General features: G+C 44.0%; 2 protein-coding genes across 2 annotated transcripts in view; both read left to right on the top strand.

Annotated features, from left to right (window-relative positions):
- Window positions 1-4,905: 4,905 nt before the first annotated feature.
- The window catches only part of CAVIN2 (caveolae associated protein 2), a 259,422-nt gene continuing 243,660 nt past the window's right edge, over window positions 4,906-20,667 (top strand). The window contains exon 1 of the mRNA XM_050969524.1: window positions 4,906-4,910. The gene's annotated coding sequence lies outside the window, so the exon portion shown is untranslated. The remainder of the gene's footprint in view (window positions 4,911-20,667) is intronic.
- Window positions 5,377-20,667, top strand: part of TMEFF2 (transmembrane protein with EGF like and two follistatin like domains 2) — a 180,044-nt gene continuing 164,753 nt past the window's right edge. Inside the window, exons 1-4 of the mRNA XM_050969526.1 lie at window positions 5,377-5,775; window positions 7,827-7,936; window positions 15,030-15,159; window positions 18,500-18,526. Coding sequence (XP_050825483.1) covers window positions 5,592-5,775; window positions 7,827-7,936; window positions 15,030-15,159; window positions 18,500-18,526 — 451 coding nt within the window. The 5' untranslated portion in view covers window positions 5,377-5,591. The remainder of the gene's footprint in view (window positions 5,776-7,826; window positions 7,937-15,029; window positions 15,160-18,499; window positions 18,527-20,667) is intronic.

Here is a 20,667-nt window from a genome sequence, read left to right on the forward strand (position 1 = left end):
AATGTAATAACAATGATTAGCGCTTTGGAACAGGTTTCATATGAGGAGAGATTGATAAGACTGGGACTGTTCATCTTAGAAAAAAGATGACTAAGAGGGGATATGATAGAGGTGTATAATGTCATGAATGATGAGGAGAAAGCAAATAGGAAAGTGCTGTTTCCCAAAACCTCTGACTGCCAGAAGCTGGGACTAGATGATGGGATGGATCACTCAATAATTGCCCTGTTCTGTTCATTCTCTCTGAAGCACTGTTAGAAGACAGGATACTGGGCTAGATAGACCATTGGTCTGACCCAGCATGGCCGTTATTATGTTCACAAGTGAAGTGTCTTAATGGAAGTGCAGTTTCCTATCACTACTCAGGGGGTGCTCTCCTCCAGAAAGGATTCAAATCATTTCAGAACATTATCCTGGACCCTGGTCCTCAAAGGGACCCTCCAGCTTCTGAGGCCTGTGTAGGAGAACAGGAATATTCCAGCCACATTCCCATTCTCCCAGAAATGCTCCCTGTGCTTGGGGCTCTAAGTTACCCTGAGAATCCTCAGAGAGCTGGATCTGCTGGCTTCAGACTCATTTGCTGCATCAGAGACCCACAAAGCAGCCATAGTGGGTTAGTGATGGGAGGGAATCTGACACTCCAGTTGCAGATAGTTTTCATGTAGTTATGACTGGATGGTAATATAGATGAAGTGGCCTATGTGCTGAAATGTAGCTGAGAATAATGTGCTAACAATAGACTGTGTGCAAAAAGGGATTAATAGCGCAGAAGAATGTGTTTCTCAGCTAGGTACTATATGAGAAAATTATTCTATCTTGATGTCTGTCATTCATAAGAAATGTCTAAAGAGGGAAAAAAGAAACAGGACATTTTGAACAATGTGGCAGCTGTATTTTTATCATTAAAATATTTATATGAGTAAAGTTTCTCTTACAAGAAGATAACCAGTCTTGGATAGTGATGGTACAAAATCTGAGACTATGCCTTCACTGGCCAGTCATGTAGGCAAATATGAATTGCAAATTCCAGATGTCTGTGTCATGCTGCCATATGTGACCCCTTGTGAAAGTCCCAGAGTCCAAGGTAAGTTCAGAAGGCAGACACAAACATTGGAACACTGCTTTGCGACTTCATCTGGAACCAGAAAATGCTTCTTTCTGAATGGAAAGGTGCCTCTCTTTCAGACCTATGTATAAGACAGTTTCAGTGGATAGGTGTCTCAGAAATTCTTCTGAGCACTGCATACCCTAATATAATATGCCATCCTAGCATTTTTTACTGGTCTCTATTACTTGTGTTAACTTTCTGTAAATGCCAGAGCTGCCTTTGCTATCACACACTGTGATATGTTCTGTGAGGCAGCCAAGGGAACTTAAGAAAGGCCCTGCTTAGTGAGGATCCTGGACCAAATCCACTTTCTGGAAATCCACACTGGATCACAGGCACCTGGAAAAGGCCAGGGCTGATTTTGGAGTCCACGGTTGTGGGGAAGGAAAATAAGTTATGGGGGTAGTCTGGGAAATTATTGCTGGAACATAGTCTGAGTGGGGGGGGGGAAGAGAGGCTGTGGATATGGGAAGAGGTAAAATTCCTAAGATGGAGGAAGAAGCAGTGAGACTGTGGGGAGGACCCAGGGAAGATGGAAAAAGATTGGAGAGAGAGCTAGAGAAGGAACAAACTGAGAAGATTTGGGAAAGAGGAGGGAAAGGGACAGAAAGAGGGAGAGAAGAAAGAGCACAACCTCTACTGCAAACTCTGTTAGGATTCCATCACCCCTGCTTAATGATCTGTCATGATTCAGTCTGCCGGTCAGTGGGTGCTTCAGGTGTCTGACTGCTAGTCTTTTTGTCTGTTTAGATGTAAGCTCCTCAATGCATAGACTATGTCTCCTCTATGTTCTACAACTTCAGTGATGGATAAACAAAAAATACTAGAGGGGAAAAACAAAAGGAAGGGGGTGAAGGGGAAATGAAATGAAAAAATAGAAGGAAAAAAGAAAGGAGAGAGACAAAAAAAAACAAGAAGTTAAAAGAGAAAGGAAAAGCAACAAGCGATCCAGGGCCAGGTTCTGGTCTAAGTCAAGTAGCTCCATTGACATTAAACCCTATGATCCTATCTAGCTTTCAATACAACCATATTAGAAGTCACAACTGCCTTGTCTAAACCAGACTTTTAAAACTTAGAATGTATCAGCTAATATGTCCTAACCTACACATCTTTAATCCTAGACAAGGCACTTGGACTCAGGGTGGGTAGACGATGACAGCATAATGACAGGTTCATGGGCAGCAGGAGAAGCAGAGGGCCAGTGTAGAATAGAATTTTCCCTCTGTGTGTATATACCACGATTTGAGGACTTCAATAACTCAGACATAGGTTAGGGGTTTGTTACAGAAGGGGATGAGTGAGATTCTGTGGCCTGCATTGCGCAGGAGGTCAGACTAGATGATCATAATGGTCCCTTCTGACCTTAAAGTCTATGAGCTGCAGCCCCTGCCTTTTCTGCAGCCCCTAATTCCTTCCCCCTCAGGAGAAGATGAGGAGGAAATTCCATGCATTCAGCCTCTTGGACCTTTCTGGCCCCCTCCTACAGGTGTTCCCCTATGAGAGTAGTCTATGGTGCTGTGTCATCTAATACAAACAGGCTCTTTAAGCCATTGCTTCATCAAATAGGCAGGCAAAGCCGTTTTTTTTAAAACTCCTTAAGTGCCAAAGTAATTGCCTAGATTTTCAGAAGTGTTGGGCAGTAGTAGGTCTCTGGGTACTTATGAAAATCAGGCCATTTATTTAGCTGGTATAGGCACCCACTTTTGAAAATCTTGGTCATGAACTTTGGTGCCTGGTTAAATTCAGGTTCAAGCTGAAGGATGCAGCTCTGACCCTGCTTGGGAAGAGTGGGGAACCCGTTCCTCCCCTCCCGACTTTAGGCCAGGTGGCAGCTGCTGGTTAAGGAGAAAACCGATGTGCTTAATATTTATGTTATTACTTCAACATCGCAATATTCAGCGCCTGATGTTCTCCTGCCACACGGTGGTGCTTGCCAGTTTCAGACGCCCCTTCTCTCCCCCCACCCCCCGTTTGGTGGTATTGCTGCAGCCCGTCAGTGTTTAAACGAGGCAACATAAAATCCCCAGCATTTGTACGTAAGGTGACATTTCTTGCAGTGCTTAATAATTTAGGAATGTGGGAACAGGAGGGGGGAATGATGGATGCAATTGTAGTTGCTGACTCTTTAAGACCATTAACTCCGCTGGAGTTTCACTGTACGGCAAGGGGACTCGAAAGAAGGAATTTATGATTAGTGAGCATTTACTAAGTCTTCGAATACATTTTAAATCGTTAAAAGGTTGCAGGCGTCAGTGGTGATCTTTTATTTTGTGAGCCGGGCGCTGACGAGCAGCGAGGTCCTGTTTCCTCGTGGTAATTGTTGCATAAACACTTTGTAAGGGCTTTCCTTGTATTTAGCGCAATGCGTGGTTTATTTTCAAAAGCCTGATTAAGTCGCCCGAGCGGCTCTTCTGCAGAGAGAAAACATGCTTGTCTGCAGTCCAGTTTCTAAATCTTTCTCCACGTTCACAACATACTGATGTGATTTTACTTGTGTGTAAAGGGCTGCCGCAGAAAGCGCGTGCAGCCGTTTGATTTCTGGTCCTCTGCGTTACCGGATGACCGTTCTAGCTAATGGCTCTGCCTTTTCCTTGACTGATTCAGCTGCTGCGCCTAGGAAAAAAAATAAACGAGTCTTTGATGCCGTCTGGGTAAATTGATCCGTGTTTTTATGGAGCCTCCCTGAACAAGGAGCGAGAAGCCGCAGCCCAGCCTGTGAACAGCGGCACTTTAACTGTTGGGGACGCGGGTGGCTGTGAGCCTGGGCTCTTTATCTGGGAGGTTGAGGGGAAGATGGGTCTCGTCCCCATCACGCCTATCCACCAGAGCCCGACTGCTCTAACTTGGAGGGACCTTGCTGCTGTGCGCTCACAGCTGGAAGGAGACTGGCCAGAGGAGGGCTGGGAGGGGTGGGGAGGTTGCATTTGAAAGCCTCCTGTTGCTGTCTGCCACGCTCAGCCAGCACTCGGGTGCAAGGCAAAGGACCCTCACGTCCCCTTTGCGGGGCGAGGAGTGAGCGTGGTGCTCCCCAAACTGTTCTACGTGCACCTCTTAGCAGACAAACACGGGGTGCTGCGCGGACCCCGGCCGCGCGCCAGGGGGTTCGGTAACTCCCTTGTGGGAGGAGAGAGGCAGGAGAGTCCCCCTAGGGCCCCTCTCTGGCGATCAGTGATGGCCCCATTAGCGGTCGCGAAGAGGGGTGGGGGTCTGGCTGCGAAGTGTGCAGCGGGCGCAAGGCGGATCCTGCCAGCCTCGCTGGACAGACAGAAGCTCCCGCGCAGTCACAGTTTCCCAGAGCTCTGCATACCACCGTGATCGTGCGTTTTCCTTCAGCTGCTCCGCCGGGATGCTGCTGTCGCTGCACGCGCCGAGATCTGGTGCGCGCTGCTGCCTTCTGGGCAGGGCCGGGGATGTCTCCTTTTCCTCGGGTCGTCTCCTCTCCACCCTTTTAACCGCCGGGGCTGTTTGTCCGCTTTAAAGCCGACCTGCCATTCCCCACCCCCACTCCAACCCATCCACAGGCGAACAGCTCAGGGGCTGTGGGGGAGTTGCTAGGAACTTCACCAGAGCCCGGGCTGATCGTATGTGCGCAGCTGCTGCGGTTCACGCGTGTACCTGTGCGCGTGCAATGCGCACAAGCGACTCAGCCCGCATGCATGTGGGACTGCAGCCGTGTGCACGCGTGTGTGTGATTGTGCGTGGAGGGCAGGGGTGGGGGGAGGAGAGCGTGCCGCGCACGTGCCAGCTCTATGGGGGTTGCCCTGTCTGGAGCCCCCCGGCTCTCTCAGCGGCTGCGGGTCCCGTCGGAAGCGCTCCGGGAAGCGTTTTTGCACGGCGCGCCCGGTGCGGCGGGGAGTCCGGAGCTGCTGCTCCAGCACACCCCGGCTCAGCTCCCCCGATCCATAGCGGCGGCCGGGGGCTGAGAGCAGAGCCCGGTCCTGCGCGGCGCAGCGCGGAGCCTCCGGAGCCCGGTGCCGTGCAGCAGCCGCTGCAGCAGCAGCAGCAGCAGCATCTCTCCGCCCGCCGCCGCCGCCGGCCCCGCCCTGCCGGGGGACCTGCATCCTGCTCCTCCAATCAGGGGCCGGGCTGCCTCGGCCACGTGACCCCGGCAGGCTGAGGGACCTGCTGCTTCCCCCGCGCCAGAGGGATGCGGGCGGCAGAGCGCGAGAGCAGGCGGCGGCTGCTGGGCTGCGGAGCGCCGTGACTCCCTCCCCGCCCGGAGCCCTATGGCAGCTGCCGCCGCCGCCGCCGCCGCTGCGCCTCGGGCTGAGCCCGGCCGCCGGAGCTCGCCGCCGCTGTGAAACTCTCAGGCTCGTCATGCCGGGACTTGGCTGCCTCTTCCTGACCTGCTGCTGGCCGGGGCCCCCGGGATGCTAGGCAGCCCCCCGGAGCCCGCCTGCCCCCCGTCGCCCCGAGACCGTGCCGCTTCGGGGAGCCCCCGGCTGCTGCTGCTGCTGCTGCCGCCGAGTTGAGTTAAGAAGTCATGGTGCTTGGGGAAGCCTCCCCCCCTCGGCCGTGCAGCGGCGGCGGCGGCTGGACACTTGGCGATTGCTGTTGCTGGCTGCTGCTGCCGGTGATGTTACTCATCATAGCCCGACCAGTAAAACTTGCCGCTTTCCCTACCTCCTTAAGTGACTGCCAAACGCCTACCGGCTGGAATTGCTCCGGTAAGCTGCAAGCCAGATCCCCCGCCACCGTCCTCTCTGTATCTTTTTCCAAAGGCGGGCTCGTCCCCAGACCTGCAGATCGCGGCGCTGACTGCAAATTACAGAGCACTTCGCGAGCCCTCCCTGTCCAGTGTGCATTTACAAAGGAGTGACTGGGCAGCAGGGCAGAAAGTGCAGGCATGTTTCGGTACCTCCCCACCCTGCACTTTAATGGCATCTGCCTTTTAGCGGTGCAGTGCTTAGAGTTTGTTGCAGGCTCGACACGCACTATCATTTTGTGATCCCGCAAAACTGATCAATGCCATGAGGTGTTTTTTTTTTTAGCGTATTAGAAGTGAGAACAGTGTATGAGTGTATGTGAGAGAGAGAGAGAGAGAAACAATTTTAGGAGTGAGAATGCAATAAATCGAGTTGTGGCTGTCTGAGAAATGCTAATTTCTTGCAGAAAGTGCAAGAGGCTGTGCTAGGTCGCCTTTCCAAGAAAAAGCAACTCCTGATAATATGGAAGGTTAATTCTGTTGGGCGAAGACCCCTTTTTTGTCGCCACTTCCAGGCATTTCGATTTTGTTGTAGGCATGGGATTTTGTTTGCGTTTCTTTCTTTATATTGTATTCACTTTGTAAACCCTATAGTTTCTGGAGATAAGTTAGCAGAGGAATCGTTTACAGCTGTCACACTAGGTACTCACAGGACCAAAGGGCAGCGTAGCTAGCCGCAAGTGATCGAGAAGTAACGCCTCTTTCCTCGAGTTCTCCTGCGGACTGCTATTAAACAGGCTTTTCCTCCTTATCTGGTCAATTTCAGCCCTGCTGCAAGGTGCCTGCCAGGCACAGTGCGGTGAAATGTACTAATTGAATAAGGAAGAGGCTGGGGACCGGAGTTCTTGCCCTTTTAGATCAGCTGCGAGCTGGCTTTGTGTCTGATCAGCATAGCCCTTAATACAATAATAACAGTGCATTGCGTGGAGCGTGTTTACCATTTGTGCAGTATTTTCAATACAACCACTATTTGTCGACGCCTGTGGGTGTCTTTCAGTGACAAAGTGATGTATGTTTAAATATGTCAGCGTTGTGTGTGTATGTGTTGGAGGTTGGGAGACAAGTGCTGTGTATAGGTTAAAGTCAAATGCTTATCTATCAACTGATTTTTAAAAAAACCCCACTCAAATTAGGGTGATCCCAAGTATTTATCATCCTTAAAGTCACTGACTTTACAGTGGGTATAATATTTGGGTCTGCAGGCTATGTCTCCGATATTTGAGGTGTTTCTGCAATTAGACCTTATAATAGGATTCTGAGAAAATAGCAACCTTCAAGGTAATATATGTATCCTATATCATAGGTTGGCAAGAAACAATTTTCACTGTTTTCATTTTTAATATTCAGTGATATGGTTAGAAGAACATTTAAAAAATCAGTGGGATTAAATCTTAATGGATTTGGAATGTAATATAGCTGTTTTGTTTAATGCCTCACTACACACTGTCGGAGTGGGATGGCAACTAGTGAAATCTGAAATTCACACTGGCATTCATGAGCTAAATCTTCAGCCAGATCTGTTTGTCTGCAGAACTAAAGGGAAAGAACTAGGTTCACTGAGCAGCTTCTGAAGAACCTGGCACTCCTCCTGTTAACTTAGAGGTGATCAGTCTTCATTGGAATCAGACAGACCATCACAGAAAACACACAGCCTGTTTATCTTTAGTATTGGGGCTTTGTTATGGCATTGTCTGGAGAAATTCCAGTTTGGACTTTAGACCCAAAGATCTGCTATTGCTTGGGAAAACATTGAACCAACCAAAGAAAATATAATGTACCAGTTACTGGATCATTTTTGAGGAGCTGGAGTCTAATACTGTAGAATAAAGAGGGTGGAGGTGTAGGAAATAAGGACTTGAAGTGTGGATAACTGAAAACAAGGAAAGACAGAACATCCAGACTGTATTATTTCATCAACAAGATTATGGTGCTGTGTAAATTAGAAAAGCAATCACCCTGTATTGTATATCCTGCCAGACTGAAGCTGACAGTATTTTTCTGTTTACATTTGAGGTTATGATGACAGAGAAAATGATCTCTTTCTTTGCGATACCAATACCTGTAAATTTGATGGGGAGTGTTTAAGAATTGGAGACAGTGTGACTTGCGTCTGTCAGTTCAAGGTAAGAAGATTGCTGTTTCATTCTTTAATTCACTAATGAGAATACAAATCTGGGATCTCCCTTTACAACCTATCACTTGGCAATTTATTTCTCTATATGCAGTGAAGTTAGAGGGAAAACCTGGCAGCAAGTATAAAGAACTGGCAGGAGAGCCAACTGATGTCAAAAAGACATAAGTTTATCTGGGAGAATACAGATGCTGCAGTTATAAATGTCCCTTTGGGGTCTGCAGCTTCAGATTGTGCATGTGTGATTTTGTTGCTGTGCCTTTTTAACAAGGATTTTAAATCCTTTCCAAATTTACTAATGCTGCTGATCATGCTTTATACACTCAATGTTCTGTTCTAGTTAGAGAAATGGATCTGTAATGTGCTTATATGGTATTTTCAGTAAGGCTGCATAATGGCAATGCTTCTGGTTGCTTATCAGAATTAATGCCCCCCCCTTTCCAAAATCACAAACTTCCTTTAGGTGTTAGATAGTTTTAGTGGGGCTATTGTTGATTTTCTCCCCGCCTCCTTTCTCTTTCCCTCTCCATTCAGCTAAATCTAAACCTCAGGCATCCTTAAAGTCACACAGTTTAATCATAAAATATTCCTTCTAGTAGGTTTTGCGTAACACACAAAACAGTTGTGCTTTGTGTAATTATCCCGATAAAATTTTTGCAAGTTATTGAGTTTTGAGACTGTACCAGCGTATGCTGTGTATACACCTATGCCCCAGTGGCTTTTTGTATTTTAATAGATCTTTATTCAATTGTAAAACTTTTAATAACTATTTAAATTGTTACAGTAGAATATACTGAATGGTGCAGAGTTCAGTATTGTGCTAATCTGTAATGACTGATTTAATTTATTATTGAGCATTGATAGACTATTTACTCTAAAGATTGAAATATATCATATCTGAGGAGGAAAGAGACAAAATTAGTAATGCCTTAATTTAAAAAATGAAAGAATATCTCACCAAATGTAACACAATTATTTTACTAAAATTACTGGGTTTAAATGATTGTATTTTTCCATTGACAGAGATTATATATATATATAGCCCCTAACCAATTCATTACATTTCCAGTTTACATATGGTCAAACATTTCATATTTAAAAATAAATGTTAATATAGAGAGTTGAGTGGTGCAACATGCAATCAGCATTTGTGACTTGCACTGTTGTCTGGGGCTGATACCTGTGCTGTGCCACTGACATTTCGATCGTACATGTCCATGGAGAACTCTATGTTCTTGTGTTTGGTCACAGCCTGGCACAGGCAGTTGGTTTAAAGCAATGGACCAATTGCCCGGGAGGAGCAAACCAAGACTTTGCTAAGGACAGGGGACACAATGGAGGCTATGTTTTCCCAGGCAGCATGCCAGTCTTTCATGACTTAGAATAAAGAAGCCATAGTAAACCTCAGTAGAATGCAGGAGATCAGTGATATCTATGTTGATGTTGGAAAAACATATGAAAGGGGACAGTTGAAATATACCTGAGAAATAAGATACGGTCTTGCCAGGTTTCATCATCTTGGTAATGTTTATAATCTTAAATTAGATGAAAGTAAAGTGACCAGGTAATCGTGGGCCTCATTGAAAGTCCTCTGAAGTCAATGGGAACCTATCCATTGGCGTCAATGGGCTTTGGGTCAGGCTCCATATGAAATCAGAGCTCTTCCTTTTGGCTTTGGCCACATCTTTGAACATGAGTTCATCATGCAAGCTACCTATGGCTGATGCTATACACACAATGCAAATACTTGTGTGGCTGATGCTGTCGGTTTGCTAGAGTCAAAGTTATCCTTGTACTTCTGAAAATCCCTTACTTTAATAGAGTTAAAGCAGGGGGGAACTTGGCTCATCATGTAGCATCAGTGGGCAGTTTGGGACGCAGGAAAGGTACACCATGGCAGCAGAAAATGAATTCTAATACAGTATGGGTTGACTGAGTAACACACAAAGTAACACCTGGGGTAGATGGAATACAGTCACAAATCCATGTGGCTCAAGTTATGGGGTTTGCTTAGTCAGAATTCAGGCCTGTTTTCCATCCACACTTCTCTGTGATGACAATGAGCAAATCAACAGAGGAATGCACAGCAGTTTAATTATTTTTCATGTTTTCTCTGGTACTTGCTGGGAGCTTTAACTGCAGTTGGAAAGCAAAGATGAGGGTTGCCTTTATGCTATTTAAGACTTCTGTCTGGCCACCCTTTTATCTGTTTTTTATAACACTGGTTCAGATAGTATCCAGCTAAACTCATTTAACAAAATAAACATTTATTGCTTGAAAGGCAAATTAAAACCAGACTGCTTCGGGTCATTTGAATGGGCTACTGCTCCCAGGCAGAAGATAAATGACTGGGGGTTTTCCCCCCCAGTTGACTCATTTTTTGCTTTTTTAACACTGCAAAAATATAGACCATCCATTGATTTCACCTGGTGCAGGACTTATATTTCACCAGAGAGTATCCTCTCCACATCTGTTTTAATAAGAACAGAAGTTCACTTCTTCTTGTATTAGAGCACAACCCTATGTGTTCATTGAGTATTAATGTATCAGGCCATTAATCATTCCTTCTCATTGGAGCTCATTATTAGCTATAGGTAATAACCTCAAGGATTTAGAATTAACCAACATTTCTTTTTATGACCTCATAATCTCTGCATATTAGAAGGACCTTTATCTGACTGCCCCTGAATGCGCTAATCTGCCCTAGCCCCTATTCTTTTTCCTCTGTGACAACATGAAAACGTCTGAATAGGTACTTAGGTATTTCAGTTGATGCTGAGTTTGCTTCCTTACATTTAGAACCTGATCTTGAAAACATTTACGCATACATGTAGCTTTTCTTATGTGAGTAGTCTCATTTGCTTCAATGGGGCTCCTCATGTGAGTTAGTTACTCATGTGCTTAAGTATTTTCAGGATCAGGGCCTTAGTTACAGAGTTGCGAGTTGTATTATTGCAATGCATTTTCATATTACTTTGCATACTCAAAATATATGAAGTGTGGTGACAGTATTTATCATATCATGCTTATGAGAGTAGGAATGTATATATTCGATCATAAGCTGGTTCATTTATAAGCCGACCCCCCCCCCAGATGGATAAGTAAAATTGGAAATTTTTTATGACCTGTTCATAAGCTGACCCTATAATTCAAGGGTCAGCAAACTTTGGCTCCTAGGCCATCAGAATAAGGCGCTGACGGGCCTAGATGGTTTGTTTACCTCGAGCGTCCATAGGCATGGCGGTAAAGCTAAGTAAACAAAGTGTCCCGGCGCACCAGCTGCTTACCCTGACGGGCCGGGACAGCAACTGGTGGGGAAATTTTTTTTTGGGGGGGGGAGAAGCCGGGGGTCAGAGGAGTAACCCCTGTGACCACCCCCCACATGACCCCACCCCTAGCCCACGATCCCTACACTCTCCCCGTCCCATCCCTTCCCACCTAATCTGGGGAGGGCCAGGAGAGGATGTCTCTGGCCTGGCTAGAACTGCTCTGGCAGGCTGGGCAGCGTGGCCACAGCCTGCTCCAGCGAGCCAGACCAGGCGGAGCGGCTGCAGCATGTTCCAGTGGGCTGGGCCAAGCGGCATGACCACAGCATGTTCTGACGGGCCGAGAGGCTTGGGGGAGCTGCAGCTGCTTTGGACACTGGGGGAAGAGCAGCATGGCCAGAAGCGGAGAGACTCTGCCCCTTCCTCTTCCCCCTGGCTCTGCTGGCTGTGCTGCCCCTCCACCCTCCCTCTGTTGGGGGGAGGAGCTGTGTCCCACCTCTCCCTCTTTATACCCTTTCATAAGCCGACCCCCTTCTCTGGTGCTTCCCTTTTTTACTAAGAAAATTCGTCTTATGAATGAGTATATACGGTAATCAGTTTTGTAGTGCTAACATGAGCGGGAGTTACACAAGTATGTCAGCTTCTGTGCTAAATAAACTTTATAAATTCTGCTAAGCCGATATATTCCTATGCCTATGATGATAGGCATACAAGGTTCCAAATGCTATGAAAAGTAGTCAAGGGCCTGTGCATGGCTAAATTAGGACATACTTATTGTTCTTCCTTGTTTCGGTTAAGCAAATATATATTAAAAATACACATGTGAGAGGGAGAATTCTATATAATAAGAACTTTACCGTTGCAGCGAATGGGAGTTTTGACATGATCTGGCCCTCACTGAAACTCATCCTGAGGCCTAGGACTTGGTGTACTGAGTCCTGAGCCAATGCCCTAGAATGTACTGCTGGACTGAGGAAATAGTGACAATCAAAATGCCACTAACCTCTTCTAGGACCTGAAAGAAATACTTTTTATAGCAATGGAAAGCTGTGAATGCCAGTTTTCCATTGTTATAACGTAGCAGAATCCAGCTGTGACAGATCATGAGATATCAGATTATTAAAATTACAATATTCTAATAACCATTTTGATTTTTCTTCCTCACTTTAGTTCTGATATGATTTTTTTTTCAGTCTTCAGTGTCACTGGAACTCAGAACTATAGTTAGTACCTTCTGAAAGCTTCACATACCCACGTTCACTGTTGCTGAGCAGCAGCTTTAATTTTTTTTCTTTTCGTCAGTGTAACAATTTTGTATAGGTGATGGCATTAAGAATGGATAATAGATGCATAAATGCATCCTGCAGGGAACACATTTTGAAAAGGAAAGGATGTGTCACCTATATATATGCAGTGATATATGGCTTGTCGTGTGTTACACACAGGGCCAGCTCCAGGCCCCAGCGCGCCAAGTGCGTGCTTGGGGCGGCATGCCGTGGGGGGCGCTCTGCTGGTTGCCGGGAGGGTGGCAGGCAGCTCCGGTGGACCTCCCGCAGGCATGCCTGCGGCAGGTCCACCGGAGCCGCGGGACCGGCTGACTGTCCGCAGAAACGCCTGTGGCAGGTCCAACGGAGCCGCAGGACCGGCAAGCGGCAGAGCGCCCCCTGCGGCATGCCGCCATGTTGGGGCGGCGAAATGGCTAGAGCCGGCCCTGGTTCCAACAGTGAGCCTGATTCTCAGTTTGAAAATTTCAAAAGTCCTGAAAATGCCAAGATGGAAGAGAAAGAAAGATTGTAAAAGCAGAACACAGTAACATCCTCCACAGAATGCAGTAGTCTCTCAAATACCTTTTGTACTTCTAAATGTACGGAATTTTGGGTGAAATCCTGTCCCCATTGTAGTCAATGGCAATGTTGCCGTTGACTTCAGTGGTCCAGGATTTCACCCTTGACCTTTTCATTTGTTACACCAAACCCTGCTCACTTTGTGCACATGAATAGCCACAGCTGAGGTAATGGGGTCACCCACATAGGTAAGGAAAGCGGGATGTGGCCCTTATTATTTTGAAGCTAGTTGGCATAACAGTTATGAATCTTATCCTGCTCTCACTGAAACTAATGGAAAATTTGCAACTGTCTTCATAAGAAGCAGGATCAAACTCTGTGTTTCTGCTTGTAATGGTGAATGTTACAATATTCTGGGCCAACTCCTGAATGTCTTGTTCACATAAATAGTCACAATAGTGTCCATGGAACTTTATGTGTAAAGCAACTAAGACTTGGTCCTTCATGCTTTTAAAAAAGAATCCAGTTGTTTGTGTAAGCTATTCCAAACCACTCTTCAGCTCTGTCCAAATCATTGTTTAGCTTCTGGGTGAAATCTAGCACTTCTGGCTTTGACATAGGTCAGATTTAGAATGTATTCCTCAAAATGGCAAATGGGCACATTTTAATGGTTTAAAATCTTAGAATTGATGAGCTGTGGGCTAGGAGAATAAAGCCCTTGCTGGTATGTTTATGAAAAAGAAGGTGGCATAGCAGGCCTGAGAGATTTAAGAAAATATATAATACATAGGGAAAATGTCACTCATCTTGGACCAACCAAAATGTCACTCTGACAAAGTCTGAATAATTTCCTGGCTATATCCCTGTGTGGAGGCCAGCAATTAATTCAGCTCACGCATGTGTTAATCGTTTCTGTAGCCATTCGTATCTGGGCAGATTTCAAATTCATATTGACATCAGTTTCATACTGGATATCACGTGTATTAGCACAACATAAGACACTCAGCGTAAGACAGCTAAATTGATAGTATGACTTTTTAATTTTTATGTGGTTTTTAAACAAAGGTGATCTTTTGTAAATAATAATCTTGATTATTACTTTTGTTATAATTAAACAATGAGGCATATCAGGAGTATAGTAATCATGAGATAATCACATCCCTGGCATAATTATCAGGTACAGGGCACATCCAAGTATCTCTAATACCTCAGAGTGTGATTATCTTATGATAACTACACCCTGTAGGTTGCCTAATTTCCATTATAAAATTGAATTATTTTCATTAAAATGAACAAGCGGGGGAAAAAAACTTGTTCTTTTTGTGATGGAGGAAAATAAAGCTGATAGTTGACAAGACTGAGCAGAAGTTTCAGCTGAGCTGATAGAGTGTATATTATTTAATCTCTCTGTTCTTTACATGCCTTGTAATTCTGGCCCTGATGCCCTCACCATGAAATGGAGAGCTGTGAACTCTAGCAAATACTGGAACAAGAACTTGTTGAAAAATTTCAACATTTTTAATTTAAAAAGGGGACACATCTTTGGTGAAAATTTTCACAAAACAATCCATCCTGTTTTCCAATCAGTTCTAATTAAGAAAGAGAGTGTGCATGCCTATTATCCTCCAATGGGAGTGGGAATGCATGCATTGCAATACCAGATAAGACCAGAAGTACATCTTGTCTAGTATTCTGTCTCTGAATAGCTAGCACCAATTACTTTAAATATATATGAAAGCCCATAATGGACAGTTATGGAATAACTAGCCCATATGGGAAGTTTCTTACTCACACCTGTCAGTTAGAGGTTGGGTTTTGCCCTGAAGCATGACCGTTTAATATCCCTTCTGTTTTTTCCCTGTAGTCCTACTAATAATGATAGATTTGAAAAGAATGAGCAAGGATCAGGCAGTTTCTAAGCTCCTGTTGTTTTTGTGGTGTTTTATTTTTTGACTGGGGGATGGAGGTATGACTTGGCATGGTACCATTTGATGGTTGTTACTAATTACATTCTTTCTTTTTCTGCATTCATTAGTGTAACAGCGACTATGTACCGGTGTGTGGCTCCAATGGCGATACCTATCAGAATGAATGCTACTTGAGACAGGCTGCCTGCAAGCAGCAGAGTGAAATACTTGTGATGTCGGAAGGATCATGTGCAACTGGTATGTATAATACTCAGTTCGTAGACTATATTGATAACTTGGTTTGAAACCAGATGAAATAGCTTGCATATCATGATAAAGTCTCTTTGGATTCCTGGCGTATTAGCTCCAGATGAATAATTTACCGTATAGACCTTAAGCAGCCACTGTCATCCATTCCTTTTTTAAAAAGATTCTTGACATGATTTTGAGGAGCAGGGCATAGAATACCATTTTTGTTGTAATATTTATCTTGCATTCTGCCATGTGGTGTGCATTGTATACAGATATATAGTGTGAATACATGTAACTGGACATAGGGATTAAGTTAACCTAGAACACTTTGCTTGTGTCAATGGCACTCTGTAATCTGGAAGGGAGAGCCTATGAGTGTTACTGCATATGGTAACTTTCCCATAGACTCTTTCTTATATGTTTGGGATTAGATCCCCAGATGCTCTAAATCAGCATATCTTCAGTGACTGCCATGGAACTTCACTGATTTATAGTGGCTAAGGTTTTGGCCCTTTAAACTTTAAGTTAAATTAGTGAGATTGTGCAATGGCTTTCTCTGTATTTCTTGGAAGAATTCATTGAATGTTATTTCTCATGGAACCTTTCTTTGAATCTGGGCACTGTGAAATATTTGTAGCTCTCCAATATGTAACATACAGAAAGGTGAATGAGCACAACCTGACATGAAAACTGACTTGCTCTATACTGGAGTTCTTAATGTTTTCCTTTTGTGTTCTGTACTCATTGGAGGTGGGCAATGCAGTTAACTTGAAAAGAAGGGAAGGATCAAGCCTTTGTTCCTTGAGGGAACTCTTTAAACATAAAGCAGAATTTTTCAGGTTAGGCTAGAAGAGTCAATAAAAAGTGTGTAAGAAAAACTTTCTATGCACTGCAGCAATCTGTGTTTCTTGCACCTAAGAGAAAATAAAATTTCTTCCTGTAAACTATGCTTCGTCTGAGATTTTGCTATCTAAGATTTTTCAAGGGGAAAAACACATTCTGTAATGTTCTTTGTCTACAAATTGGTATTATCTGGAGTTCAGGCAGGCAAAGTCTGTTTTGCCAGAAGAGTTTCTTTTAGGACAGATACTGGGCTTTTTTCCTCAAAAAGTTTAATAGAATAATTCCACTTCCTTGCTGCATCATTTCTTAAACTCTCCCATTATTTGTAGTAGACACTTTGCAGACATCCTCTCTGATGCTAGAGGTGCTCAGGGAGGAAAAAAAACCTGGGATTCCTGAAGTCTTGAGCATTTGGTCTCTCTTCCCTCCTCACAAAGACAAGGCTTCTATCAATTATAGACCCAATCTAAAGCCCACTCAAGTCAATGGGAATCTTTCAATTTGCTTTGTGGGGCTTTCAATCAGGCCTTATCTGAGAGTGCTCTTTGCTTTTCTTGGGGCTGCTGGGGAATTACTGGATCTCTCAGTGGATGTAGGTAGAGGGCAGAATGTTAATCACAAGAGTACCCCTATTTCATCATGCTGAGAGGAGAGTGCTAAACCAACTGGTTTGGAATCTGCTGCATTCCCCCCCAAAGGGTGGTGTAAGAGGGACCAGCGCAATCCCATCCTACAGTAGAGGAAATGTCAAGAAGAACATCTGGTGAGAAAGGGAGGATTGGGAGAAAGAAACCCCTGAGGATGGCTAGGTGAAGTCTGGCTATGAGTGTGTGGAAGGAGAAAAGAAAAACATGGAGCTTCTTTCCTCCAAACAGCTGGGAAAAGCAGGGAGTACATAAAGGGGAAAAAGACTAGTGTTCATCTCTTCCCAGCTGTCAGGCAGGGGAGGGAGTGGGGAGCCTGTGCTTTCCAGAAGCCAGTAGTGGTGTGAGATTGAAGAGACCTTCCTCTCACCAAGCAGCTGGCCTGGAGAGGGTGTATAGTGGGGAGTAGGATGGAGAATCAGATTAGGAATATGTGTTTGCAAAGGATGCTAGGTAGTAGAGCACCATCATATTTTATTCCCTATTCCAACCACTCATTGCCCCTGATGTTTATGATCATACTATGAAAAAGCCCCCAGTTTCAAAATTTAGCCAGCTAAAAAACCAACATAATTGAGTAACTTGGTTCATCTCTTTGTTTAGCAAGCGGCAAGATTTAATTGGTAACCCACTGCTGTGGCAAAAAAAAAAAGTCTTGTTAATCTGAAGATTTTTTTTTTATCTGGATAATGATGGAGTTTACAAACTGACTTAGATTAACAAGATCTGACTGTAAATAAATTGGGATTCAACTCGTGATATACAAACAGAATCACAATCTTGCCTTTGCAATCTCTTCGTTTGCCTTTCTAACTGCCTTTGACACTGAGCAGTGCTTGCGAGTTGAGCTCTCCGGTAAAAAGAAGCTCTTGATAATGTAACTTTCTCTTTTGCTTTCATCAATGCCTTTATTGTATTAAACTGCTGAAAATGGAGACAGAATTCAGATTTTCTTTTAGCCAGACATCTCTCCATTTGTGTGCATTTTTACACATTGATTTGTTAAGAATGCTTCTCAATGAAGTTCTTTGCTTGATAATTTCATGTAGCTGCTCTTCCTAAAGCTGGAAACATAAACAGTCCATCTAAATTTCTTCAGGTTAAGTTGAAGGATTTAAAGACAAAGCACTTGGTTTAATCAGCAAGTAACCATTAGGAGAGTCTGTAATTCTGACCTTTCCTTTAAAGGCTTAAACTAATTATTTCAACTGACAATGTTCAATGTTACTCTGAAAATGTGTGTGTGGGAGAGAGGAAGGAAAGATTAGCAATTTTATAAAAAGGCTTTGCTTGCTTGCTAGGTATTCATTATAAATATTTCCTTTATTTACTGCATAGGCATTCAGTTTATGGTAAGAATACTGACTCAGTGTTTGTCATTAAACATTTCTGATATTCTTACATCTATAAAGCTCTTTGATTGTTATGACTGTATGTGACATTCATTTTTATATGTTCCAACACTGAATTAAAGTTTTTTCTTTTTTCTTTTTTTTTTAAATATGGCATGTGTAAGGAGGGAATGAAATTGCACAGTAAAGTAACGTTGCAAAACTGTTAATCACAAAGCTTTTGAAGAAGCTGGTTTTTCAGTCTCAGCAAACGAGACAGACGTAGGAGAACATTACAGCACTCCTGTGCTTGGGCTTTTTCTTTTATGGAGACTTTTAAAACGAAAATTCAGACATCAAAAAGATGGCTGGAGCGAACCATATAAAGATTAGATCTCTGTAATTTACCCAGGGATGACATTAAACATAAGATACACTCGGATACATTTAACTGGGCAGTGTTGCTTTACAGATTCATAGGTCATATTATCACATCTGAATATAAATTTCATTGTGTTTTCTCTTCAGATGCAGGCTCAGGATCTGGGGATGGAGGTAAGAGTCCTCTTTTAATATTACTCTGCCTATCTAGACACACAAGGTCTTTCCCTTTCTGTAGTGTAAGTGGGTGTGCTTTGCAGTTTTGTTGTAACGCTGTGTATTGTCTTTCATTTAGGTTTTTCTGAAGTGACATTTTGCATTTTAGTCAAGCTGAAACCTCATAAAGACCTGCCGTTTTCTAGGGAAATTCAGCAACTATATTACTTCTGAGAGGATTCTGTATTATTTATGAGTTATACTAGGTGCTCTATCTCCATCTGCTGTTTCTAGCACACTCATTTATTTTAAGTTTAAAATAATATTTCTCCTGTTTTTAAAACATGAACGAAACCCCTTGTGTTGTCAATCTTCTCCCTGGAGGATTCAAACCCAATAATTTGTGGTACTAGAGAGCATTCTTGTAGTAGTTATGAAGCAGAAATGTCATTGCTAGGAAAATGATGATGTGGCTTTAAAAGAAAACACAACAAACCGCCAGACTCTAACTACTTACAAGGACAGTGTTAAATATTTTAGGCCTTTAGTTTAGATTTTGTTTAAAAAATATGGTGTGTGGTGATTTGTTAGTTAAACATTTTTGAGTTAGATCATAGATCTTGTACACAGTCCTCCTGAGCAAGAGACAGGGCGTAGCTGCAAAAGAGGCTCTGGGACGCATTGTGCCCAAGGGGATGTCTATGCTACAAACAGAGGTGTGACTGCAACACACATGGATGTACTCAAGCTAGCTTTGACCTGACTAGCTCAAATAACAATAGCAGTGAAGCCAGTGCAACATGCAAACCAGCATGGGCTGTGCAAACCTACCCAGGACTCTGGATAGATACTCAAGAGACTAGCCCAGGCTGTCATGGCTTCGCTGCTATTATTCTTTGTGCGAGTTAGATCAAAGCTAGTCCAGGTGTTCTGCAGTCCCACCTTGGATTGCAGTGTAAACATCCCTACAGAGAGAAGGACTGTGCCTCCCAAGCACCCTGGCTGTGGTACGGCAGGGTGTAACAATGCTGGTTCTGGCGGGACCCAACTGAGAGTGCCAATTCAGGACAAATTGCTTAAAACAGGGCAGATACTGCCAAAGGCCAGGGTTTCTGTGCACACCAAGGCAAACCAAACCAGCCAAACAGAGAAGACTGGTTTTACCCCACTGGCTAACCACAAGTCACACAAGCAGTTCCCTTAGACGCTCCAGTTTCCCAGTAACACCACCAGTGCCACTCATTATGAGGATGAATGGTTATGAAAACCAGTACCCCAGTAAAAGAAGAAGGTTCTCTCAATCCCAAAGGACCAAGTCCCAGACCCAGATCAATAATATACAAGTCAGATCTTATCCACAAATCATGCTGTTGCCAATCCTTTAGAATCTACAATCTAAAGGTTTATTCATAAAAGGAAAAAGATACAGATGAGAGCTAGAATTGGTTAAATGGAATCAGTTACATACAGTAATGGCAAAGTTCTTGGTTCAGGCTTCTGGCAGTGATGGAATAAGCTGCAGGTTCAAATCAAGTCTCTGGAGAACATCCACAGCTGGGATGGGTCATCAGTCATTTGTTTAGAGCTTCCGTTTGTAGCAAAGTCCCTCCAGTGGTAAGAAGCAGGATTGAAGACAAGATGGAGGTGAGGCAGCTGCCCTTTTATAGTCTCTTGTCATGGAGACCCTCTTTCTTTATTCCAAAGACAAGCATTTGGGCACCTGGCAAGAAAAAACCGTAGAGTTCTGTCCATAGGCATGTCCCTGCATACCTTGCTGAGTCACAAGGTGTATCTGCCTTCTTTCAATGGGTCAGTTGTATAGCTGATGGTCATTAATGGGCCATCAAGCAGGCTAGGCAAATTGTCTGGGGTGTCATCCAGAAGCATAGCACAAGTTTGAAATACAGACAGTATAGAGCCAATATTCATAACTTTTAACTACAAAAATGATACACATGTAAAGATATCATAATCATAACCAGCAAACCATAACCTTGTCTTACACACCTTATTTGATCCTTTATACAAGATTTGGTGCTGCTACAGGACCTTGGTCGCAACAATGATCTGTACGGTTTCAGTTCATGTCAGTAACATCACATGGGGATTATTACTTGACCAGATTGTGACTAGTCCTAACACAGTCTCGGTGGCTGGTG

The sequence above is a fragment of the Gopherus flavomarginatus genome, chromosome 10, assembly GCF_025201925.1.
Source record: "Gopherus flavomarginatus isolate rGopFla2 chromosome 10, rGopFla2.mat.asm, whole genome shotgun sequence".
NCBI lineage: Eukaryota > Metazoa > Chordata > Testudines > Testudinidae > Gopherus > Gopherus flavomarginatus.